We start from the raw sequence: 27,726 nt of genomic DNA, 5'->3' as shown, positions 1-27,726 counted from the left end.
TTTAAGGTTTCTTTTTTAGAGATAGGCTCTCACTTCATCACCCAGGCTGAAGTTCGGTGGTGCAATTATAGCTCACTGCAGCCACAAACTCTTGGGCTCAAGTGCTCCTGCCACCTTAGCCTCCCAAGTAGCTGGGACTACAGTCACTCACCACTATGCCTGGCTAATTTACTTTTATTTTTATTTTTTGTAGGGTCTTGCCATGTTGCCCAGGCTGGTCTTGAACTAGCCTCAAATAATCCTCCCCCTAGCTTTCTCATCAGCCTCCCGAAGTGCTAGGATTACAGGCATGAGCCACAGCACCTAGCCTGGCTTTTCTTAATTAACAGTTATGTATCAGCTGTGAAATTACCAGTTTTCAGAGAGTTAAATAAAATTATGTATATTTAACACTAAAACATACATTAAACATAACTTAATTTTTCTTTGGTGCTAAGCATGATCCCAAATCCTTTTACTGTTTAAGACTGATTCTGCATATCAGTTTTGCTGTAGAGTAATATATCTTAAAAGTATCAAGAAGATGGGGGTAAAAGTATACTAATTTTATTATATACCCTAAAAATTACTCATTAAAAATAAATTCCTTATGTCAACTTGTTTACCTGTGTTCATTCAAATCATAAATGTGAACTTTCTGGTAGTTTGCATTCCACTTAAATGGGATCCATGTTCTGCATCATTTGATCCATAATCAAGTGAAGATCCTGCTGAATTCCTTTTGCAATATGCAGAATTTAGATACATTTCAAAACAACACAAATAAAATTCTCAAGTCTTAAATTCTGAACTAATGGGGTTTTATCCTAATAAGACACCTGGGGTCCTTGTATAGTATCACAGTCATAGAATGATATTAAAGAATACCAAGTTTCTTAGGCTGGGTGCAGTGGCTCATGCCTGTAATTCCAGCGCTTCGGGAGGCCAAGGCAGGCAGATCACCTGAGCTCAGGGATTGAAGACCAGACTGGCCATGATAGCAAAACCCCGTCTCTACTGAAAACACAAAAAATTTAGCCGAGTGTGGTGGTGCGTTCCTGTAATCCCAGCTACTCAGGAGGCTGAGGCAGGAGAATCACTTGAATCTGGGAGGTGGAGGTTGCAGCAAGCCAAGATGGAGCCACTGTACTCCAGCCTGGGTGACAGAGTGAGACTGTCTCCAAAAAAAAAAAAAGATACCAAATACTCTTACTTCATGTAAATAGGAGTAGGTAATAGACTAGAAAAAATGTTTAGAAAATAGAAAGTAACTGTATTATCAATGTCTCTGAATAAGTTTTCAGAAGCCACCTGTTTTCTGGTTGAAAATTCTTGTTCTCTGCTCCCCCTGGTGGTGCTACATAGGCCATCTTGGTAACAGGTACATTTGAGCTCACTTTTCTAAATCTTCTCTTTGTCAGAAGTGGCAAATAGAGCAGAAAGAATATGTGTTATTTCATCTGCTCTTCATAACAATCCTTCGTGATAGGTAGTATTAGCTCGATTATATAAATAGGGAAATAGAGTTTGAAAGAGGTCAAGCCAGATTTTTTTGAACTTATACCATCAGTAACTAAGTGTCTCTCACAGACTCTACATCACTTCAAAGACCAAATAAATATTTACAAAATGAAAAGATAGGTTTCAATCCAAAGCCAGGTTCTCTCTCCTCCATCATTATTTTTTTTTTAAGTTTTTTTAAACTCATGACTCCCTCAGTCAATCTACCACGTTTCCGTTAAACACAACCGCTAACACAGAAAAAGTGAATTACCATTTCTATCCAGATCACTGAAGCCAAGGCACTGTAGCAGAATGAAGCTTTGTTTACATTTGCTACTATCAATTTCATCTGGGTCATGCATGAAGTGTTGTCTCTGCATTTCTGTAGGAAGACAGGAAAGTCAGAGTCAAGAGGAGTGAGAGGATACCAAAGATTACAGGTCTCTTCTACCACTTCAACCTCCATTAGATACTGCTGGAGGTGGGAGGTTTACTTCAAAGCGACAGGAAAGCCTTGTGGCCAAGAGCACAGGCTCTAGAGTTCAAAGCCTGGCTCTGCTACTTTCTAGTCATGCAATCTATTTTTTTTTCCCCCTTTTGAGACAGGGTCTTGCTCTACTGCCCAGGCTGGAGCACAGTGGCACAATCTCAGCTCACTGCAGCCTTGACCTTCTGGACTCAAGCAATCCTCCTGCCTCAGCCTCCTGAGTAGCTGACCACAGGAGAATGCCATCATGCCCAGCTAAATTTAAAAAATTATTTTGTAGAGACAGGGTTGTGTCATGTTGCCCAGGCTAGTGTCAAGGTCTCTAACTCCTGAGCTCAAGCAACCGTCCCGCCTCGGCCTCCCAAAGTGCTAGTATTACAGACATGAACCACTGCTCCTAGCTGAGTCATGCAATCTTTTTTTTTTTTTCTTTTTAGACAGAGTCTCACTGTGTTGCCCAGGCTAGAGTGCAGTGGTGTGATCTTGGCTCACTGCGACCTCCGCTTCCTGGGTTCAAGCAATTCTCCTGACTCAGCCTCCCTAGTAGCTGGGATTACATGCGCCAGCCCCCACGTCTGGCTACTTTTTGTATTTTTAGTACAGACAGGGTTTCACCATGTTGGCCGGGCTGATCCCAAGGGATCTGCCCCTCTCGGCCTCCCAAAGTGCTGAGATTACAGGAGTGAGCCCCTGCGCCCGGCCTAGTCATGCAATCTTGAGCAAGTTTCTTATCTTCTCTGTGCCTCATTATTCCCACACATAACATGGGGATAAGATAAGCACTTACCTCATCTGTTTGTTGGGGGAAAGGGGATCCAATGATGTAAAAAGTTAGCTACAAGCCTGGAATAGAGTAATTGTTCACTAAATGCTAGCTAGTAATGTTACTCTCTAGCCTCTAGGGGAGCCATGCAGCAGGGATAGTAGAGCAAAGGAATCCACCTGAAAGTCACAGTATTGAGGGTGCTTTTCAGCCCCTTTAGCTAAGGTACATACAGACTGTGAAGTATCTAAGGGAATTAGGTGATGAGGCAAGGAGAATATGTGCCACGCAGCAGTCCATGTTTCAGGCAATGATGGATGGCATATATGATGGTGGTCCCATAAGCTTATCATGCAGCTGAAAAATTTCTGTCACCTAGTGATTTATATTACAATTGCCTGCAGGATTCAGTACAGTAACATGCTTTATATGTTTGTAGCCTAGAAGCAATAGGCTGTACCATATAGCCTAGGTGTGTGGTAGGCTATACCACCTGTGTAATTACAATCTGTGATGTCCGTACAATGATGAAATCGCCCCATTGTTAAGTGACACATGACTGTAGTTATCTCTTGAGAGATGGTTCCAGGTCAAAGCTTCGGATTTTGTCTCTGGAGACACAACTGCCTCTGGGAGAACATTTACAAACATCTTGCTCTAACCTCATTCACCTCTCTCCCTTCTGAATTCCCTAGCAGTCTAGCTTGGACCACCAGGTTGGAACAGATACAGATTTTAGTAAAGGCTCAGAGATAGCAAGAAGAAAATAAATCTCAGTTGGCGGGGGGAGGCAAAAGGCTATATTCAGCTACCTGAGAGACTGAGGCAGGAAGATCACTTGAGCCAGAGGTTTGAGGCTGTAGTGCACTATGATCTCACCTGGAATAGCCACTGCACTGCAGCCTGGGCAATATAGTGAGACGTCTATCTCTATAAAAAGAAAGAAAATAAACATCTCAGAGAAAAACCACCTACTATGTAGTCTTGATTACAAAATATAACCAGCTTTTCAAAGTTGGTTTGAAACCTGTCTTTTCATTTTCTGATAATCTATCGAGTCCCTAAAGTGATGTAGAGTCTGTGAGAGACACTTAGTTACTGATGGTATAAGTTCAAAAAAATCTGGCTTGACCTCTTTCAAACTCTATTTCCCTATTTATATAATGGAGCTAATACTATCTGTCACAAAGGATTGTTATGAAGAGCAGATGAGATAACACATATTCTTTCTGTTCCATTTGCCACTTCTGACAAAGAGAAGGTTTTGAAAAGTGAGCTCAAATGTACCTGTTACCAAGATGGCCTATGTAACACCACCAGGGGGAGCAGAGAATAAGTGTTTCAACTAGAAAACAGTTGGCTTCTGAAAACTTTTATTCAGAGACACTGGTGATATAATTCCTTTCTATTTTCTAAACATTTTTCTAGTTTATTACATACTCCTATTTACATGAAATAAGAGGGATTGGTATATCGGCTATCTACTGCTACAATAATGTGTAACAAACTGCCGCAAAAACTGGAGTGACATATAGCAATAAACTTTTATTTCTCACTGTCAATGGGGCCCAGCTGGTCTAAATTGAGCTTGCTGGGATTGGGCATGTGTTTACAGCTCAGCTGGCTCACTCCTATGTCTTTCATGAGCTCTCCTCTACATGTCTCCCGGTCTTCTTTCTGCATCAACAGGCTAGCCTGGGCATTCCTTATGGTGATGGCAGAGGGCAAGAGCACCTACACCCAATCTCTCCAGTGTCTTTCAATCCTCTGCTTGTATCAGGCTCACCAATGTCTGCTGGCTCAAAGTAAGCCACATGGGCAAACCAGAGCCAGAATGGGAGAATGTTCAAAGCTACATAGTAAAGGGACAGGATATATGGCAGGGAAATTACCAGGGCTATTGCAATCCACCTCAAAATGTCATCAGGCTCTCCACCTGCTGCTGGAACCAGTTCGTGCGAGGAGAGGAAGATGGTAGCATTTTTCCAAACAACAAAGACCAAGAACCTTGGCAGTCTTCATCCTACTCTAGCATTTGACACTGTTGACCACCTTGTCCTGAAAATGTCTCTCCTCTTGGTTTTCCCATTTCAAGAATGTGTTAGTCTTCTATCAGTATTTCTGGATGCTCTTTCCTTTGTAAATTATTTTTCCTGCCAGTTCCCTAAACATTGGCATTCCCTTCATACCTACCATCTCACTGTTTCCTCTCTTTCTTACTCCTTTCACCTACTGCCAAGGCCTCAGCTACACCTGTATGTAGGCTAGAACTTGGAGCCCTCCCAACTCTCATGAAAGTCAGACCTACATTTCTAGCTATTTGTTGGTATCTTTATGGGCTGTCTCCTAGGCCCCTCAAATTCATGTCAAAAATTGAGCTCCCCGTTGGAAACAGCAATCCACACCCACTTCCATATACTCTATTTCAGGGGCGTTTGCCACATTGTGTATACTTGCCTGTTTACACTTCTGTTTCTCTACTCTTTAACTATGAACTCATGGAAGGCAGGGATGTGCCATGATCATTTTTTGCATCTCTATTGATTTTTATAATGTCAAGTTCATGCAGCATTAGCTACACGAAACATTTCATTGAAACATTAGCTATTATTATTATTATTATTATTATTTGTCTTTAATGGTGTCCAATTTTAGTGACAGAGGCAGAGAAATCTTAGCTATGTGTTCAAGTAAGTGGATTATTGGTGACTCATTTCTCTAATTAAGCTACACCAGGGTCTCAGCAAACTTTTTACTCGAGGGCCAAATGGTAAATATTTTAGGCATTGCAGAACATAAGATTTCTGTCTCAACTACTCAACTCTGTGTTTGTAGCGTGAAAGCAGTCTTAGACAATTATGTAAATGAATGGGCATAGTCTATTCCAATAAAATTTCATTTTTGGACACTGAAATTTGGATTTCACATAATTTCCATGCACCATGAAGTAGTCTTTTAAAAATATTTTCTTTCGACCATTTAAAAATGAGAAAACCATTCTTAACTTAGGCCGCACAAAACCAAGTATTTATTCTTTTCTTGGAAGGGCTGATAGAACAGCATACAGATAGCAAAGAGAAATCCTTGGCTTTGGCATTTCCAAGTCTAAAAGTTGGTATAAGACAGAAAATGTGGAAGAACATATGATTAGTCACAAATAAGTTTCCCCATCACCACCCCATTTCCCTCCTCTTCCAAACACTAGATAAAAATTACCTGGGCAGAAAGAGGAGGAGATTGTAGGGTAAAGGGAGAAACCAAGGGTTTAGACACTGGTGGGTTACCAAGGACCCTCTGATCCTGTGCCATGTCCCACATTGATAGTTGGGAAAGGTAGAGGGATTATAGAACTCTAACTGTATTGGAGACTTTTCTTCCCTCCACCCAAGGATGTTCCCAGGAACTTATATTTAACCTAAGAAAAGAGAGATCTCAAACTGATGAACATTAAGTTTCAATGACCCCCAACCTTCAGAGTTGAGGCTCTAAGTAGAAATTGACTTATTTCAAAATTTCTTGCACTCTTTAAATTATATTATTTACAGAGGTGTTCAATTAAGTCCAGCTTTTTCAATATTCGTTTTAGCCTCCAAAGATATCATCCTGAGGTATCATGTTGTACTTACAGGGCCCTAAGCAGCCACCTGGTTTGTCTCATGGTTTAAACAACTGATAACAGTTCCGTAACATTCTTCTTACTATTTTGGAATTCTGGCTATACTTTAGGGTATTTCTTTCCTTCGAGAGGACTTATCTATAAATGTAATGGTAAGAAGCATATTGGAGAATAACAGCTTCCTTACAAGAGACACTAATATGAAGCAGAGTGCATTTGAAAGTCAAATCTTTGGCACAGTAGGTAAAATTTCTCTAGATCCCAGGAGACCTCAGACACTCTCCAGTTATATTAACATTGCAGAAAATTTCCAGGGCCATGAATAGAGACATGGCTTATGGAAACTCTGAATGATATCTTTCATGCAGAATTTGAAAAATATCATTCAGAGTTTCCATAAGCCATCTCTCAATAGACAAAACTATTCTAGGGCAGATGACATCCCCAAACAAATACTTCCATGTATTTTACATTTTCAGAGCATTGCAGGTTTTAAGGATTAATGCTAAGGTTGGGTTTTAAATGGAAGTATCCCTGAGAGAGGTTGATACCTCATTCTTCTTTTTTTTTTTTAATCTCAATCTTTCTAACTTTCTCTTTCATGAGTATCTGATAACTGCTTTCACCTAGTTGTTGCATTAATGCATTTCTAGGCATATTGACATATTTTATGTCTGCCTTTCAATCATGCTTCACTTTTCCCGGTAAATCAGTTTCTAGAACATACTGAAGATGCTGTACAAATGCCTTGGTTTCTTTCTGCCAACTGAAACAGCTTGTTTGGGGCTCATTTTTCAGTATGTTTTATAGCAGGGTGTAGTGCTCCAGGGAAAAAAAGATTTTTGTGTTTATCCCTCAGCTATTTTCTTTATCCTCCATTGGATTTCTCAGTTCAACATTCTTAATATTTTAATTTTTCTCTGACACATACACATATATATATACACACATATATATAGATATATACATATATGTGTGTGTGTGTGTGTATATTATCGGGCCTTATAGAATCTGCAGTAACCTGCAATGAGGACCAATTTACAGCTTAGCTTATAGGTATTTTTTTCTAAAAGTCACCATTAGCGAGTAAAATTATTTCATCATTCAGGAAGAATTATTGATCTAAATATCCAGCTGCAGGGGAGAGGGAAATTCAAACAGGTGCTATCAGCTACCATTTCTCCACCCCATTAAAAGAATATATTCCAAAATTAAGAATATATTCCAAAATTAAGACTGGGCATGATGGCTCACTCCTGTAATCTCAACACTTTGGGAGGCCAAAGCAGAGGATGACTTGTGTCCAGGAGACCAGCCTGGGCAATATAATGAGACCTTGTCTTTACAAAAAAAAATAAAAAATTATCCAGTCATGGTAGTGCATGCTTGAAGTCTCAGCTACTTGGGAGGCTGAGGCAGGAGGATCGCTTCAGCCCAGGAGGAGGTGGAGATTGCAGTGAGCTGTGATTGAGCCACTGCACTCCACAGTCCAGCCTGGGCAACAGAGTGGGACCCTATCAAAAAAAAAATATATATATATATATATACACACACACACACACACACACAAATAAATATATATATATATACACATATAAATATATATATAATATTATATTTGGACTTTCTCAAGATTTGAGACAGTTGTCAAACATAAAGCAGTGTGGGCTGGGCATGGTGGCTCACACTTTTAATCCCAGCACTTTGGGAGGCCAAGGCAGGCGAATCACTTGAGGTCAAAAATTCAAGACCAGCCTGGCCAACATGATGAAACCTGATCTTTACTAAAAATACAAAAAATCAGCCAGGTGTTGTAGTGCACGCCTGTAGTCCCAGTTACTTGGGAGGCTGAGGCAGAAGAACCGCTTGAACCCGGGAGGCAGAGGTTACAGTGAGCCGAGATTAAGCCATTGCACTCCAGCCTGGGCAACAGAGCGAGACTCCATCTCAAGGAAAGTAGTGTGTATTTCAGTTTTAATGTTTGAGACAGTATTTGGTTATGTATGGTCATGTTTTATATAAAGAACACTTTGTTTTCCTAGAGTCTAGAAGAGAGCTTGGAACATAATAGGTGTTCCATACATTTTCGCTAAATAAAATAACTGTTTTAAAAGCACACCATATTTTATTCTTGTTATCCGTCCATTTTAGGTTAAAGAATTTGACACCAATTTTACATATGTGCAACAGTCAGAATTCTACTTGGAGCCAAACATCAAGTACATATTTCAAGTGAGATGTCAAGAAACAGGCAAAAGGTACTGGCAGGCTTGGAGTTCACCATTTTTTCACAAAACACCTGAAACAGGTGAGTGCACTTATATATTTTATTCTCTTGGACTTTTCTTTATGTATCTTTTCTGCTGAGCTCAGTGGCTCACACCTCTAATCCCAGCACTTCGAGAGGCCAAGGCAGGAAGATTGCTTGAGCCTAGGAGTTCGAAATGAGCCTGGGCAATGTAGTGAGACCCTAGTCTGTACAAAAAAATAATTATTATTATTAGCCTGGGTGGTAGAATGCATTTGTAGTCCCAGCTACTTGGGAAGCTGAGGTGGTAGGATTGCCTGAGCCCAGGAGTTTGATGCTGCAGTGAGCTGTGATCATCCCACTGCTTTCTAGCCTGGAGGACAGACCAAGACTGTGTTTCCTAAAAAAGTTTAAAACAGCCAGGTGCAGGGGCTTATGTCTGTAATCCCAGCACTCTGGGAGGCCGACGTGGGTGGATTACCTTAGGTCAGGACTTCAAGACCTCCTTGGCCGACATGGGGCAACCCTGTCTCTACTTAAAATACGAAAATTAGCTGGGCATGGTGGCGGGTGCCTGTAATTCCAGCAACTCGGAAAGCTGAAGCAGGAGAATCGCTTGAACCCGAGAAGTGGAGGTTGCAGTGAACTGAGATTGTACCACTGCACTCCAGCCTGGGCAAGAGAGCGAGACTTGGTCTCAATAATAATAATAATAATAATAATAATAATATAAATAAGTTTAAAACAAAAACAAAATAAACTACAAAATATTTTTTTCTCTTTAACTTCGACCAAAATTGACAAAACTATTCTAGGGCAGATGGTAACATTTAAATTGTTATTTTGATTTGATTTTCTTAAGGCTTACTGTAATTTGTATAATGGTTCTCAAACATTCCTGGGCATAAAAACCACCTGAGAGGCTGGGTGCAGTGGTTTACACCTGTAATCCCAGCACTTTGGGAGGCCAAGGCAGAAAGATTGCTTGAGCCCAGGAGTTCAAAACCAGACTGGGCAAGATAGAGAGACCCCATCTGTACCAAAAATACAACTAAAATTACCCGGGCATGGTGGCCCACGCCCATAGTCCCAGCTACTTTGGGACTACAGGAAGAATTATTTATCTAAACAGGCTCTGATCATAGCTCACTGAAGCCTCTACCTCCTGGGCTCAAGCAATCCTCCTGCCTCAGCCTCCCAAGTGGCTGAGACTACAGATGCAGTCTACCATGCTAGCTGAGGCAGGAGGGTCACTTGAACCTGGGAGGTCAAGACTGCTGTGAGCCATGTTCACACCACTGAACTCCAACCTGGGTGACATCCTGGGCAATTGTGAGCCATACAATAAGCTAAGAACATGTATTGATAAATATAATCTGGGTGTGGTGGCTCATGCCTGTAATCCCAGCACTTTCAGAGGTGGAGGCAGTTGGATCACTTAAGCCCAGGAGTTTGAGACCAGCCAGGCCAACATGGCAAAATCCCATCTCTACTGAAAATACAAAAATTAGCTGGGCACGGTGGTACATGTCTGTAATCCCAGCTATTCAGGAAGCTGAGGCAGGAGATAGAGGTTTCTGTGAGCCGAGATCACACCACTGCACTCCAGCCGGGCCAACAGAGTGAGACTCCATCTCAGAAAATATTATTCAGAACATATTCTCCTAAAAGAGACACCAAACAATCATACCAATAAACGTTATCTACTATATGCAAAGCAAAGCACTCTTAAACACAGAATTAATTCTCTTCTCATCAACAGGATTTAGCTGATTTATTATCTTCAGATATTTTCCTACTCCTAATATTATTAGCTTATATTCATTTACTGATGCCATTCAATAACATCTTAGCCAAATAGACTTCAGTTGAAGCGAATAATAAAATGAATCTATTGTAATTGTAGTAGTACTAATGGCCCCACTAACCTAAAGATGTCTCCCTACTGTAGGTACCTTATACACTAGATTCAACATTTTCTTTTCAGAAATGAAGGACTTTATTATAATCACAGCATTATTATAACATTCTGGAATTGTGTTATATGTTTTCAAGGCACTTTGATATACATTATAAATATTGATGGCTGCCAAATTAGTAGAGGGAGCAAAGAGCATGACTGGCTGCAAAGCTCTTCTGGTACCTCCTACTGCCCAAATCTTAGAAATACTTTGGCCAGGTGCAGTGTCTCATGCCTGTAATCCCAGCACATTGGGAAATGGAGGCAGGTGGATTGCTTGAGCCTAGGAGTTCAAACCCAGCCTGGGAAATATAGTGACACTCTGCTTCTATTTAAAAAAAATAAAAATAAACAGGAATTAAATTTAAAAATGTTAAAGAAACAATTTATTAGGAAATTCTTTTCTTTCTTTCCTCTTTCCTTCCTTCCTTCCTTTCTTCCTTCCTTCCCTTCTCCTTCCTTCCTTCCTTCGTTCCTTCCTTCTTTCCTTTCTTCCTTTCCTTTCCTTTCCTTTCCTTTCCTTTCCTTTCCTTTCCTTTCCTTTCCTTTCCTTTCCTTTCCTTTCCTTTCCTTTCCTTTCCTTTCTTTTTCTTTCTTTCCAGAGTCTTGCTCTTTTTCCTAGGCTGGAATGCAGCGGTGTGATCTCGCTCACTGCAACCTCTGCCTCCCTGGTTCAAGAGATTCTCATGCCTCAGCCTACCAAGTAGCGAGGATTACAGGCACGCACCACTATGCCTGGCTAATCTTACAGACGGGGTTTCACCATATTGGGCAGGCTGGTCTCGAACTCATGACCTCAGGTAATCCACCCATCTTGGCCTCCCAAAGTGTTGGGATTACAGGGGTGAGCCATGGCACCCAGCCAGGGAATTATTTTCAGTACTCAGTATCAGTTCTCTTTTTTAAAAGTTAGTTTTTAATTGAAGGTGTTCTGTCAAGTTGATACTGTTAACAATTCATAGGACTTTAGATGCCGTTTTATAATAGTCAGAATTTAGTTGATAAGCCAATTATTTTTTAATGAACTCTATAACTGCCTAGCAAGATTATGCAAATTGATAACTACCTACAAAGTACTACTGTATATAAGCTTGTTTGATTATGATGTCAACCACATTTGGTAGTGTAATTAGCGCTACTTTACAAAAGCAGAAACTGGGCATGACCTGCTAAATAGCACATTGCTAGTGGGTAATGACACCTAAACTATAACAAAAGTTTTCTTATTCAAAATATTGAACTGCCTGGCTAGCTCAGTTGGTAGATTATAAGGCTCTTAATCCCAGTGTCAAAAATACTGTGCATTTTCCCCACCATCCCTTAGCAATTTCATTCTTTAATTTCAGGGAAGCAGAGGAGCAGCTTACTTAAGTGTTCTAAGTATAGGACTACAAATATTCTTCTTTAAACATAAAAGTCTTGGCCGGGTGTGGTGGCTCATGCCTGTAATCCCAGCACTTTGAGAGGCCAAGGCGGGCGGATCACCTGAGGTCAGGAGTTTGAGACCGCCCTGGCCAACATGGCGAAACCCCATCTCTACTAAAAATACATAAATTAGCCGGGCATGGTGGCAGGTGCCTGTAATCCTAGCTACTTGGGAGGCTGAGGCAGGAGAATCTCTTGAACTCGAGAGGTGGAGGTTGCAGTGAGCCAAGATCGTGCCACTGCACTCCAGCCTGGGCGACAGAAAGAGACTCTGTCTCTAAATAAATAAATAAATAAATAAATAAAACAAAGATAAAAGTCTTAAGCTTCAGGTAGAAGGGAATAGGAACACCCAGTTTAAATTTAAAGTCTGTTTCCTAAGGAGAAAAATCACTTAAGAGACAAAATTACCAATTAAAATTAAGTACCCCTGAAAACTTGGATTTATCAAAGTTTAACATGTTAGCTAAGAGAAATCATAGACTATTCTCTTGGTACAAATTCCTTTCTAAGACACGTTACATGAGAAACAGTAAAGGTATGTTAGGAAAAGTGCTCATATTAAATCTCTTTGGAAATGTACCTTTTTTTCTGTGTGTAAAAGCAATGTAAGTTTATTGTAGTGTGCAACCTAAAAATACCCACTATTTACATTTATTTAATTTAATACTAGTTTTTCCTATGCATTTTTTCAATGGGTGGGGCTATGGTGTATATGCTATTTTATATCCTGGTTTTCTTACTTAATCTACCCTGCTAAGTTTTTGAAAACTGATTTCATGGCTGCACAGCATTCCTGTTTATGTATGTACTATAATTTATTTAGGCATTTCCCTGCTTAAATAACATCTAGGTCATTTCCATTTTATCTATTATCAATAAACTTCTTTGCATAGCTTTGTATATAAATGGTCTTTATTCCTTTAGTTCTAAAGAGGAATTATTGCATCAAGAGTTAGGCACATTTTAAGATGCTGATGTATGTTGTCAAACTGCTTTTTAGCGAATCTTTAATATTGATTGCTTTTTAAAAAGGGATCTCTGAAAAGACAGTCATTCACAAAATACTCATTTAGCCTCTACCATGTGCTAGGCATTTTTAGATCCTTGCAGAACCTCAGTGAGCAAAGGAAACAAAATTCCCTGTCTTGGAGAAGTTTCCTTCTGGAGAAGACACACAGTAAAAATCAAGCATAATAATTATATAAATTACATTGCATCATACATAAAGATATAAATGAAAGCAGTAAGAATCAGACTTCACAGCTGAAGAGTGAATTGCCTCACAATTGAAAAAATAAAATGATATCATTTCTGTAATTCGTTATTTAACCAACTTGTTTGATAATGAGGTTTTTTGGCCAGCCAGACTCTTCCAGTACTTAAAGGTTTATTTATGAAGAAACACAGCCCAGGCAATAATGCCTCTTCCAAGCAGGACTTTCCTGAGTTAGTCTCTAAGATTCTGACATGTGTATTACTGAATTGATTCATCTCAATACAATGTGTTTGCAAAATTCTGCCCAGCTAAGACCAGAGGACAAATCCTAAAGTGGGTATGGCTTGTCCTGCAGCCTCAGCATTCTTATTCTTTTGCATGGCTTTCCCTCTGAATAGTGCCTGGCTTGGCCATTAAAAACCTGGTCTCAGAAATGAACCAAACCAACTCACTTATAATCAAGTTTAATGACTTATTCTGTTTTTTTGTTTGTTTGTTTTTTTACTTAGAGTATTTGGACTTTAATAGGACAAACAAAGCCTTATGCTGAAAAAGAAAATCAATCCTCCAGAATACCCATTTATTCTATCTGGTATAATAGCAAGAGACCAATTAACAGACTGAATCCCAGGGTGACTTCAGGATAATAATTAAAAATAGCTAACATTTATTGGATGCTTACTAGGTGTTGGGCATTTTGATAAGCATTTTACATATGAATTGTTCTTTCTTTATCACTGCAGCTCTATAAAAGGAGTATAATGATTATCCCAGTTGCACAGATGAAGACCATATGGCCCAAGCAGTTTTGCCAAACATTACAAGGCTGGTAAACGGTAGAGCCAGGGTCTAACTCAGGCTATGGGATTCCAGCACCCATGTTATTTATAGCTCTGCTAGTCTCCTTCCTAAGAGACCTAGTAGGGTCCTGCATCTGCCCGCCAAACAAAATCGTTCACTGCACATTAGCTAGTAATAAAACTATGCCAACAGAGCTTCATTTCTAATGCAGTGTTTGTTATGGAAATGCAAATGCATGAGAAAAGAACCAGAAGATGCTATTGACTACTGCTACTTTGGCATGAATACAAGATGTGGAAGCAGATTTGGGGTAGGTGATGAGAATGAAACCATAGTACTATAGGAGGTTTTGGATAGGATAGGTAAGAAAGGGGCAGTCTGAGATGAGGATAAATGATAGGTAAAAAAGGTGGTCTTAGCCAAGACAGGACCATCACGGGCAATTCATCATGTGCTTTACCAGCTAGTTATGGGCCGTCTAGAAAGCACTGTTTCTCATAAGAGGGTCTGTGGACAATCTACATTAAGAATGCTTAGGCACTTTTTTTTTGTTTTTGTTTTTTCTTGAGACAGTCTTGCTCTGTCACCCAGACTAGAGCGTAGTGCACCATCTCAGCTCACTGCAACCTCCGCCTCCTGGATTCAAGCAATTCTCCTGCCTCAGCCTCTTGAGTAGCTGGCACTACAGACATGTGCCACCACACCTGGCTAATTTTTTTTTGTATTTTTAGTAGAGACAAGGTTTCGTCATGTTGGCCAGGCTGGTCTCGAACTCCTGACCTCAAATGATCCCCCTGCCTTGGTCTCCCAAAGTGCTGGGATTACAGGCATGAACCACTGTGCCTGGCCTGAATGCTTGGGCACTTCTTGAAGTACAGATTCTTGAGCCCTTTGCCAAGTGATACATCTGCAGTGACGTGTAAGAACCATTGCTGTAGAGGTCAGACACACTCTTTAAGAGGGAAGTGTCATAAAAGACAACATAGGGAATGGGCAGAAAATGTGGACAGAAAGGCAGTGTGGATATGATTGCCCAAGTCATCGAAATGGGAGAGTTCCCTGACCCCTGTTGCATATCATGTGGCTCATCTGTTTGGCCAAGGCACCTGCTCACATCCCTTATGGGAGGGGGAGCACACAAACGGGCAGGTGTAGGAGCTGGGGCGAGCACCTTGGGGCTTCAGCCCCACAGTAGCATCTAGGGGTGGATGTCTGCGACTCCCAAAGCCCAAATGGAAATGTGTTACAGTGCACTATTTTAGCTTTGCTGTCCGTAGACAGCTTAACTGTTAACCAGCTCAGTGCCCTCTTGGTATCCAGGTCCTTGTCCAGTGTCCAGGAAGAATCGGGTCACACACCGATTTGAAGGATGAATGTGGGGGTTTTATTGAGTGGTGGAGGTGGCTCTCAGAGGGATGGATAGGGAACGGGAAGGGGGATAGAGTGGGAAGATGATCTTCCCCTGGAGTTTGGCTGTCCAGTGGCTGATCTCCTCTCCGAATGTCCCCAACCGAACTTCTCTTGGCATTCAGATTCTCGTTTTCTTCTCTCCTTCTCTGCCGAGCCATTCTGTCATTCTTCTGCTCTTCTGTTTATCTCTCTGTCTGCTTCTGGAACCTGGGGTCTGGAGTTTATATGGTTACAGGATAGCGGGGCATAGTGGGCCAAAAGGCAACTTTTGGGCATGAAAACAAGAATGCCTGCTTCTATTTAGGGCTGTGGGTGTCCAGGCTTGAGGGTGGGACCTCTGCCAGGGAACCACCCTCATTTACTCAGTATTTTCCTGTTTCCTGTCTGTATCACCATAGCCTTAGTAGTAGTGGTTTGGGGGACAGAAAAGGGTGGGCATGTGAGAATCTTAGGCCATTATCTCTAGTACTATCTGGTCCCCTCTCTGTTTCCTGTTTCTCCTGAGTCACTGGCCACCCCAGTCCACCTGGGTGTTACAGGAACCCCGCAAAGCACAGGATACAGGACTGTTGTCGTAATTAACCATCACATCACACATGACCCTCTTCTGCCTAGAATGCACCCTGTCTCTGGATGTGAGGTTTCAGCTGAGATCATGAGAACCACTGAGAGCTGCTGAAGTTAGAGCTTCTGATCCACCAATCTTGATAGCCACTGTTATACTGGGGTTTTTCAGCATTGCAGAAAGAACCCCAAAGGGGAAAAGACAATTTGTCAGTGTAGAAAACCAACACTGAAAATGTATAAGTCAGTCATCTACATTTGCTACTACTGACTTTAAAAAGGTGAAAAAACAATGGCTAGCCAGGTATCTTTTTCAATTCTGCATTGTAATATAGGTCCCTTTTTAACGAAGAAAAGATACAGGTTCTATAATCCCTTTAATAACAGGTTAGAGGTCTGAGGGAAGGGCAGTCACATTTCACGATGACTAATTAACTTGCTTGAATTGCTACTTGCCATAGAAAAGTTTCCCAGATAAATCATATTGCTCTTTTTTTTCTTTGACAGTTTTCCAGAGGAAGGCAAGTGTGAGCAAGATATTAAACATTTTGCTTTACTCTCACAAAACAGTATTAGTTGTTGCACTGCCAGTGGCTCCTTAAAGATGCTCATTAATTTTTCAGGTTTTTAAGTGGCTAAAAGGGAAAAAGCAAATATTATGTCAATGGAACTAAATATTGGTGCTCTTAAATATAATGCAAATTAGATGATGCCACACAGAATGTATTTTTCAAACATTTTATTATTTGTAATTAGAGATTTGTGAATTGTCCACATAGAGATGGGTTCTGAACTTGTAGACTCTTTGTTACTAACCCATGTTAAACAGACACAGTGTTTCTTGAAATACTAATCACTTTACACTTTTCATTTGGATTTATTTAACCTTCTTCAGGTCCTGCCTCTAATAAACCACCTAGTTCCTGCAGAATAGGAAACAATTCAGAAGAGTTCTGTAATTTCCCTGAAGTTTGCAACCTATTAGTACAGAAAAAAGAACCTTCCTTCCTTCCTTCCTTCCTTCCTTCCTTCCTTCCTTCCTTCCTTCCTTCCTTCCTTCCTTCCTTCCTTCCTTCCTTTTTAGACAGGGTCTCTCTCTGTCACCCAGGCTGGAGTGCAGTGGTATGATCTCAGCTCACGAGATCTGGGCTCAAACAATCCTCTCACCTTGGCCTTTCAAGTAGCTGGAACTACAGGCATGCACCACCATGACCAGCTAATTATTTTTCTTTCTTTTATTTTTCTTTTTCTTTGTAGAGACAGGGTTTCACCATGTTTGCCAAGTTGGTCTTGAACTCCTGGACTCGAGCAGTCTGCCCACCTTGGCCTCCCAATGTGCTGGACTCACAGGCAGGAGCCACCATGCCTAGCCTATGATTATGCTTCTTCTTGAAGTCATCATCTTCTGTATTAGTTTCCTATTACTACTGTCACAAATCATCACAAACTTGATAGCTTGAAACAACACGAATTTATTATCTTATAGTTCTGGAGGTGAGAAATCTAAAATCACAATCACCGGACTGAAATCAGGGTGTCAATAGGGTTATGCTCCTTCTGGAGGCTGCAGGACAGAATCAGTTTCATTGCCTTTTCTAGATTCTAGAGGCTACCTACATTCCTCAGCTTATGGCTCCATCCTCCATTTTCAAAGCCAGAAGCATAGCATCTTCCAATCTCTTTCTCTGACTCTCACCCTTCTCCCTTCTGCTTATAAGAACTCTTGTGATTTTACTGGATCAACCCATATCATCTAGGATAGCCACTCCCTCTCAATTCCCTTTTACCTTATAAGGTAACTGACTAGAAAGAACAAACTCAATTTCTCCTGCTGTACAGTACTTTTACAACACAGGTCACTTCTGTGACCTCTGGTTACCAACATGTGTGTGGGGATTTCTCCCCCTCGGCAACAAATTCTCTAGCAGATTCTTTGAGCGACACCAGCTGGGTGTCCTCTAAGTTAATTCACTCTGGCACTACCTGCCTAGACATAGTGTCAGATCCTACAACTCCCACCTCAGATGCCAGTCTCAAGTAATAGGTGGTTACCTATACTTCCATCTGATTGGCTATAGGGTTTGTTTGTTAGGGTTTGTTTCCATGACCTTTTTTTCTGATTTGATCAGTTTGCTAGGATGTCCCACAGAACTTGGGAAAACACTTATAATTACTGGTTTATGATAAACAGCATTACAAAGGATACAATCGAACAGCCAGATGGAAGAGATGCAGAGGGCAAGGCATGTGGGGAGGGGTATGGAGCTTCCATAGGCTTTCCAGGTGCATCACCTGCCAGGAACCTCCAGGTGTTCAGCTCTCCTGAAGCTCCTAGAACTTAAGCCTTTGGGTTTTTCTGGAGGCTTCATTACATAAGCATGATTGATTAAACCACTGGCCATTGGTGATCAACTTAACCTTCAGCCCCTCTCCCCTCTTGGAGGTTGGGGATGGGTTGAAAAACCCCAACCTTCTAATCATGCCTTGATCTTTCCTCTGAATAGCCCCCATCCTGAAGCTACCCACTAATCAACTCATTAGCATACAAAATAACAGTTATCACTTTGGGCATTCTGAGGATTTTAGAACTTGTATGCCAGAAAAGCAGGATGAAGACAAAGTATGTACTTCATAATATTATAGTAACCTATTCACAGATTCCAGGGATTAGGTCACGGACATCTTTATGACGCCATCATTTGTCCTGCTACATTTCCCTACCTCCCCAACCACTACCACCAATTGCAGTTTTTACTAGTCAGGGTGCTTAGGTGTAAGCAAAAGAAATCAAGCCTGGTTATCTTAAGCAGAAAGAGAATGATTAGAAAGGTAGCTGAAAATCTGTAGAAAGCCTGGCAGAATTGGCATGAGCAGGATCCAAGTGAGAGCAGGAGCCAGAACCACAGCCAAAATCACAGCCTAGGAAAAGTCTGGCAAGGACCCTGCAGCTGACACTGATCACTGCCACTGCCTGCCCTGGTGCCACTGTCACTGTATCCTGGATACAGCTATGGTGCCCACATTGGATTCTAAGTGGTTTCCTGAAGCCCTGTGTCACCCCGTCCACATTCACAGCCTGGGTGTTAGGGGAGGGGCATCTGGTCGGCGAGGTTTAGGCCATTTGCTTGTAGCCCTACTGCCTCTCGGCTTTTTTAGGATGCCCACAAAGAAGTATATCCTAGTGCTGGGCAAATAAAACATGGCAAATGTCCACTAGACTATTCAGATTGGAGCATGCTATGCCTGGAGAGCAAGGGTGTACTTCTGAGGAATCTGTTGACCACTGTGTAGACTTGGAAGCTGTCCATTCTTTCATATAGAGTTTTGCTACACTTTGACATCAGACCTTCTCTGTATGGTCCTTGTCATTTAGAAAAAAATCCTGGGTGGCTACTGCTTTTTGCCTTTTCCTCCTCTTTTTCTTTCTTTTTAACAATGTAACTGCCATATGTAGATTTCTTACCTTCTCGCTACATACCAAGTACCTACAGTCTAGGAATATAGGAAGGAAGATAAACCCTTGAATATGTCTATGTGTACCCTGCTACCCTTATATACACCGCTGACACTGTAATCCACTAAATGATTCATTGCTTGACTTGTTTTTCAAGGTGTGGTAATGAATTTGTTCTGACACATCGTTTTCCCTGCCCTGGGCTTCTGGTGCCTATTTGATATGTTGGCATTAGTTTTGCCTTGCTAATTGACATACTCAACTCTTTACCCTTGGCCCGATAATGTTGAATTCTGACCACAGAGCTAAACTGGCCTGGCTTGGAGAAATGGCATTTAAATGCTGTGAAACAGCTGAATTATTAAAAGGAGATTCGAAAGAGAGAAACCAAAAGAAGGTATTTGTGTTTTGAGAAAAATAGGAGGGAGGGTGGGGGTGAATCTTCAATGATTTAAAAAAAAAAATCCTTTGTCTCCTTTAATATGACTCCTCTTTCTTGAGTATCTAGAACCTCCTGAAAGGTCCAGAAAAGTTCACGTGTCTGCTCTAATCAAAGCCTTTATGATGCAGGTCTTGGTTAGTGTGGTTTCAACATCAAGATTGGCAAGCGCAAAAGTAAATCAAGAAACCTCAGAGATGTCTATACCCTTTGGCTCAGTAATTCCTCTTGTAGAGATCTGGCCTTAAGAAACAATCTGTGGAAAGGAAATTTATGTACAATGATATACATCCAAAACCTAATTATAATAGTAGGAATTTGGAACCAGTCTAAAAGTTCAACAATAGCAATAATTAATGCTGATTAAGGTTTTATTTGTGTAAAATATGGTACTAAGTGCTTGATATGAACTGTCTCATCAAAACTCATGACCTCACTGCTTTTATCTAATTTTACAAATGAAGAAACTGAGTCACTGAGAGGTTAAACAACTTGCCCAGGGCCGTGGAACTCCATCTGGTAGGGCCGGGACTTGGACTGAGTTTTGTTTGAGAGTGCAGTTGGTGTTTGAAACCACTGAGCTATACAGTTTCTCTGTAGGGGTATGATTGAATAAATACAGTAAAACATGATGAAATATTAACTAGCCATAGCATCATAGCATGATGTTTTGAACAATTTTTAATACAATGAGGAAATTTTTATTAAATAATATTGAATAAGGCCAGGTGTGGTGGCTTATGCCTGTAATTCTAGCACTTTGGGAGGCTGAGGCAGGCAGATCACCTGAGGTCAGGAGTTTCAGACCAGCCTAGCCAACATGGCAAGACCTCATCTCTACTAAATGTACAAAAATTAGCTGGGCGTGGTAGCGTGCACCTGTAATTCCAGCTACTCAGGAGGCTGAGCCTGGAGGATAGCTTGAGCCCAGGGGATAGAGGTTACAGTGAGCTAAGACCACACCACTGTACTCTAGCCTGGGTGATGGTGTGAGACTCTGTCTCAAAAAAAAAAAAAAAAAATTGAATACAAAAGGCAAGACAAAACATTTACTAAAGAGTATGATCTCCACTAGGCTACCGATATACACAAAAGACTGTTAACATATTTTTTTAAAATAATAGTTTCTAGTTGGCAAACAAATATAAAATTGTGTTATCTTCTCCATACCCTTCAATACTTTTCAAGCATCCTGTAATTAGCATGTATTACTTGTGTAATAAAGGAAAGTAGTCAGTTTTAAGAAGAAAATAACTCTACGCTAGAAGATTTAAAGCATCAGTGCTAAATGGGTTAGCACAGTAGGGCTTGTGGGGTTGAGAGCCTCACAAGGCCAGGCAGCCGCAACACACCATGGCGAGCCCTCAGTGGAGCAATGCTAAGTCTCATCCTAGGAGAGGCTGTTTGCAGGGCTGACTCTGCTGCCCACCCTGAGCCATCCTGCTGTGGAAGTGAGTTATTAATTTAATGAGATCAGCACAGACTACCTGTCAGAACTGGATGGGAATTTCCACTCTTCACTCTCTACCTATGTAACTCTGAGCAAGTTATTTATCCATTCTACTCTTTTGTTTCCTTATCCGTGTGATGAGGACAACAATAATATTGTCTGTGTGATTGGGTTGTTGTGAGTATTACATGAGAGAAAACATGTAAAGTTTAGCATGTTACCTGAGATATAATTAATACTCTTTAAACGGTCACTTTAAAAGGATGACAAAACACACTTTGCCCCATGGTCAATGATATGGTTTGGCTGTGTCTCCACCCAAATCTCATCTTGAATTGTAGCTCCCATAATCCCCGTGAGTTGTGGGAGGTAATTGAATCGTGGGGGCAGTTACACTCATGTTGTTCTTGTGATAGTAAGTTCTCATGAGATACGATGGTTTTATAAGGGGCTTTTCCCCCTTTGCTCCACACTTCTCTGGCCTGTCGTCATATAAGACATGCCTGTTTCTCCAATCGCCATGATTATAAGTTTCCTGAGGCCTCCCCAGACATGTGGAACTGCGAATCAATTAAAACCTCTTTTCTTTATAAATTTCCCAGTTTTGGCCAGGTGTGGTGCCTCATGCCTGTAATCCCAGCACTTTGGGAGGCTGAAGCAGGTGGATCACCTGAGGTCAGGAGTCCGAGACCAGCCTGACCAATATGGTGAAATCCTGTCTCTACTAAAAACACCAAAAAAATAGCCAGGTGTGGTGGCATGCGCCTGTAATCCCAGCTGCTTAGTACTTAGTAGGCTGAGACAGGAGAATTGCTAGAACCCAGGAGGCAGAAGTTACAGTGAGCCAAGATCATGCCACTGCACTCCAGCATGGGCAACAGAGGGAGATTCTGTCTTAAAAAAAAAAATAATCCAGTTTTGATTATGTCTTCATAGCAGTTATGAAAACAGACTAGTATGGTTGATGTAGAAAGAAGAGCTGAGGTGATGATTTGGCATCATCCTTAAGATACAGATAGAATATATTATTACTAAAACCAGGTCCCTCTGAGTGGATTGGATTAAACTAGCCTGGTGTTTTGGTAGGCCAAAAAATATAGTTGTAATGCTTTAAATTTTGTCCAATAATAAGAAACCATATTTCTTGTTTGCAATCACTCTAAATTCCCACAGGCACATTGTCTTCTTGTAAGACTAAAGTTTGATGCCAGTGTGTATAAGTTTTATAAAAAATTCTTCCCAAATTAAAGATAATTTGGATTTTTTTATTATATTCAAGTATGTCCTGTGAGATTAATAGGCATAAGTTAATATTCTGTTGCAAGGATGGAACTGTCTCATTATGGATGTAACACTATAAACACCAAATACAATAAGATATCATGAAGTTTTTTTTTTTTTTTAGCAAATTAGGCAATGCACTGATGACAGAACTGATATAAACAACAGTTTCCAGTCATAAAGGCTCTGTGCGTGTGTGTGTATGCACGTGTGTGTGTGAGATTCTGTGCTTGTGAATGCTTTTGTATGTTAAAATACTTGCAAATACCATAAAACACTAATAGCAGGTGGATTAAAAGGGTGGGATTAGGGATGGTTCTTTTTTTCTCCTTTTTATTTCTCCTGTTGAAAATTTTTCTGTACTTTAATTACCACTTTTACAAAGATGTTAAGTATAATTTAAAAAGAAATGACGTAGCCACGTGGTGGCAGTATTCCATGAAGAATGTAATCTACAGAGCTTCGTTTCAGTCCTGTGCCTAACATTGGCTTGATTTCTTCTCCGACAATTGTGTTTATAAATTGTCTTATTTTAGATAACTGATTCCTTGTGAAATTTCCCTCTGAGAATTAAGCACCTCTTATGAATGACTTTAATTTAATGCACCTGGTTAATTTGGAACTATGATAACAAATAGATTCTAAAGGAAGATTGTATTTATTCCCTGTTTGGGCTAATAAAATCCTAGTCAGATATGAAAATTGTTTTTATGTGATGCAAATTAATAACTGAATGAGGTTTCATTGCCAAATAACCACCTGTAGTTTATACAACAGAATTACATTAACCTGTATTAAAAGCCAACACCATATATTCCTTCTAAATTAAAAATGCTAATTTTAAAATAATAAAAGTGAAAACAAAAATACTACAGCAGCGTATGCTATAAGCCCATGATCTTGCTAAATTGAAAATTGTGTTGCCTTTTAATGTAGTATTTTTACTCTTTTTTTTTGGAGATGGAGTCTTGTTCTGATGCCCAGGCTGGAGTGCAGTGGCGTGATCTCAGTTCACTGCAACCTCTGCCTCCTGGGTTCAAGTGATTCTCCTGCCTCAGCCTCCCGAGTAGCTGGGATTACAGGCACCTGCCACCACACCCAGCTGATTTTTGTATTTTTAGTCGAGACAGGGTTTCACCATATTGGCCAGGCTAGTCTCGAACTCTTGACCTTGTGATCCACCTCCCCCCCCACTCGTCATCCCAAAGCGCTGGGATTACAGGCATGAGCCACTGCAACTGGCCAGTATTTTTATTCTTAAAATTTCAAAATAATGGAGATTCAGACTCCTGCCTGAGTTCCCTGCCAATGAATGTTGGCCTGTAAAGATACCACTTTAGATGAATAAACCTGACTGTTGGCCATCAGGCATAACCTTGTTGCCTCAGAGTTTGGTGGAAACATATACCCACGGAGCAAAAGAGACTTAGTGAGACATTGAGAAGCCAAAAAAATTTCCGATTTGTCACAATTCCCGGTGAAACATTTTCCTCTTGCTGTAGAGAAGCCAGAATAAAAAAAAAAAAAAAAAAAAAAAAAAAAACCCACAGGAAATAACTTTTGGCTTTTCTGATGTTTTCATCTCCTAAAATTCCTCAACCATTGTTCTCAGAAAACTACCCTCCTCACACTTATGCCTGCACCCCGAACAGCTTTTTTTTTTTTTTTTGAAATGGAGTCTCCCTCTGCCACCCAGGCTGGACTGCAATGGCGCAATCTAGGCTCACTGCAGCCTCCACCTCCCGGGTTCAAGTGATTCTCCTTTCTCAGATGCCCAAGTAGCTGGTATTACAGGCATGCACTACCACACCCGGCTAATTTTTGTATTTTTAGTAGAAACAGGGTTTCACCATGTTGCCCAGGCTGGTCTCAACTCCTGGCCTCAAGTGATCCACCTGCCTCGGCCTCCCAAAGTGCTGGGATTACAGGCATGAGCCATTGCATCTGGCCAGACCAGCCTTTTTCAAAAATTTCTGAAGCCCCATAGGAACTTTTTCATTGGAAATGTAGGATCCTTTTCTCAAAGACAGTCACATGAGTCACATTGCTCCTTATACAAGCCTGTGATATCTCAGCCTCAAGTTGTGATTTCTCCCTGCCTCCAAAAGTAATTTTTTTAAAAGAAAAATTTGAGCACTGAAATCAGAATGACAGAATACACAGGGCTTGAATCAGTCTCAGGGATCCAAGGCTTAGAGCCATCTTCAGAAATGTCTTCTGCCAGTTGGGAGAATTGTGACCTTGAAGTCATTTCTGTCAGCTTTTAATTATCAGGAAGGGGAAGACCGGCAAGGCTGCACCAGGACCCCTTTGAGTTCAGACTGAAAGTAAGGTGCCAGGATTATTCACTCTGCCTTGGTCAGAAGCATTCATTAGCAGTGTCCTGACAGCCTTTATAACTAGACCAGGCTGCCAGGATCTTTGCCAGCGGGAAGAGAGCAGAGAGAAGTCATTGGTGACATCCCACGCCAGTGTTACAACACCAAAGTGCCTGCTAACCAAAATTAGGTTTCTTATGAGGAGCCAGGAGAAGGTGAACAGCATCCCAAAGATTGTGCAAAGGCAAAAGTGACACATCTTGGAGACCTTCAAGGAAATCTGAACCTTATTGCACCATCAATTGCAAGGAATCAAATAGAGATCAGTTATCGTGCATTTTTTCTGGCTCAGTAAAATAAAACTCCTTGGTATTTGCCACCTAGAAGCCTCATGAAATTAGTGGACACACCTTGAAGTTTTACAACCTAGGTAGATTATAATTGCCCTTGCAGTGTTTTCTCCTTTGAGATTTGCCCAATTAAATAAAAGGAAGAAAAGACACACACTCGAAGGCCATTGCTTTTATACCACCCTTCAAGTCCATTAAAGTTATTGGTTTACTTTAGTCCTCTCTAAACAAGGGAAGAAACTCTGTTGGGAAATTTGGCAAGCGGAGTGCAAAATGTAAGAAACTGATGCTCTTTCCTTTTGGTTTAAGTTCCCCAGGTCACATCAAAATCATCCCAACACAACACATGGAATTCTGGGCTAACAGTTGCTTCCATCTCCACAGGACACCTTACTTCTGGTAAGAAAATACCACTTAGACTTTTCGAGTAGTCTTTTAGTAATTGCCCATTTTAACCCATCATACTGAAAAAATCACATCAGGTGTTAAGTTTCTGGACAATAAGATATGCCTTATGCCCTCCATAGGAAAATGTAGACAAAGTACAAAGATCTGCTTAAAACTGAACGTAAGAAGTGGCTTAGGTGGATTTTGCCAGATTTTGCAATAGATTGTACACATTTTAAAAATTTATTTATTTATTTTATTTTATTTTTTGAGACAGAGCCTTGCTCTGTCACCCACGCTGGAGTGCAATGGTATGATCTCGGCTCACTGCAACCTCCGCCTCCCAGGTTCAAGCAATTCTGCTGCCTCAGCCTTCTGAGCAGCTGGGATTACAGGCATCCACCATCATGCCCAGCTCATTTTCGCATTTTTGTAGAGATGGGGTTTCACCATGGTAGCCAGGCTGGTCTTGAACTCCTGACCTCATGTGATCCACCCACCTCAGCCTCCCAAAGTGCTGGGATTACAGGCGTGAGCCACCGCACCCGGCCACATTTTTAATAGCTGCTAGGGCTCAAGACCCAAAAACTTCTTTCAAAACAAATTAGTTACCTATCTTGTGCTAGGACTTCTTGAGACATCTTCTTCAATCTTCAAAACAACCCATGAGATAAGTGTTATGCATCTATTTTATAATGAGGAAACTGAAACTTAGGAAAATTTCATGAGCAGTAGATTTTGAAGAATGATGACAAATTTCACACATTCTATCTCACACAAAAAGTTAAAAAAAATCAGTATGATTGTGACCAGCTTTAGACATTGTTACAGCAGTCGGGAATTCTCACCTGTGTCAGACAAGCCAAATGAAGTTCACCACTAAGAATTTACATGAAATTTGCATGCACAAGCTGACCACATTTGCTAGATGCACTTCTAAAAACCCACTGACATCAGATACATGTAGCCCAACTTTCTCAAACAAAAAGTTGTTTCCTGGGGTAGTTGTGCACTCTGGAAAAACAGTCACTTTGTGGCCCAAGGTGAAGGTTAATGTTGCTTCCCCCTACCCTTTCTCCTTTGAGACCTTTGCTTTGAGCAGAGTAGACAGAATCGTAATTCTGGTATCACGTGAACACTAATACTTGGTTAAAATTATTTTTCTTTCCTTTCATTAGACAACAGAGAAGACATTGGACTTTTATTGGGAATGATCGTCTTTGCTGTTATGTTGTCAATTCTTTCTCTGATTGGAATATTTAACAGATCACTCCGAACTGGGTAGGTTTTTGCAGAATTTCTGTTTTCTGACTTAGACTACATGTATATGTGTCACCAAAATTTAGTCATTTCAGTTGTTTACTAGAAAAATCTGTTAACATTTTTATTCAGATAAAGGAAAATAAAAGGAACAATGTTTAATAAGTACTTACCCATGCCAAACTCTTTACAGATTTCTTTCCTTTAATCCTCAAAACGACCCTGCCAGAAAAGCTTCCTGATCTATTTTGCAGATGACTTAAATGAGGCTTAAAGAGGCTAAGTCCTCAGCCCAGGATCACTGAACACTAAGCCCTGAGGCCAAACACAGCTGATATTAAAGCCCATTTCTCTCCTTTACTACACGGCCTTTTCCATTGTGCCTCAAATTTACCTACAGTGCCTGGATTTTTGAGAGTGGTGAAGTCACAAATTGCCTTGTTTTAAAAGAAAAACTTCAGTCAAATTAAATTTAAAGGAGTTTAATTGAGCAATGAATGTGTGAATTGAGCAGCCCCCAGAATTACAGCAGATTCAGAGAGACTCCAGGGATGCCTTGTGGTCAGAGCAAATGTACAGACAAAAAAAAAAAAAAGAGAAGTGACATACAGAAATCGGCAGTGGAGTACAGAAACAGCTGGATAGGTTATGGGTTGGTGTTTGCCTTATTTGAACACAGTTTGAACACTTAGCAGTCTATGAGTGGTTGAAGTATGGCTGCTGGGATTGGCCAAGACTCAGCTATGGTTACAGACACATACTACTAAGTTAGGTTTTCAATCTTGTCTGCCTATTAGGCTAGGTTACAGTTC

At 40.7% G+C, this 27,726-nt stretch overlaps 1 protein-coding gene across 1 annotated transcript in view; it reads left to right on the top strand.

Moving 5' to 3' along the window:
* LOC105498470 (interleukin 23 receptor) overlaps positions 1-27,726 on the top strand; it is an 86,568-nt gene that overhangs the window by 39,544 nt on the left and 19,298 nt on the right. The window contains exons 7-9 of the mRNA XM_071071894.1: positions 8,500-8,656; positions 25,577-25,666; positions 26,833-26,935. Coding sequence (XP_070927995.1) covers positions 8,500-8,656; positions 25,577-25,666; positions 26,833-26,935 — 350 coding nt within the window. The remainder of the gene's footprint in view (positions 1-8,499; positions 8,657-25,576; positions 25,667-26,832; positions 26,936-27,726) is intronic.

The sequence above is a fragment of the Macaca nemestrina genome, chromosome 1 (assembly GCF_043159975.1).
Source record: "Macaca nemestrina isolate mMacNem1 chromosome 1, mMacNem.hap1, whole genome shotgun sequence".
Classification (NCBI taxonomy): domain Eukaryota; kingdom Metazoa; phylum Chordata; class Mammalia; order Primates; family Cercopithecidae; genus Macaca; species Macaca nemestrina.
The sequence above is the reverse complement of the archived record's forward strand: the minus strand, read 5'-3'. Positions and strand labels throughout refer to the sequence as shown.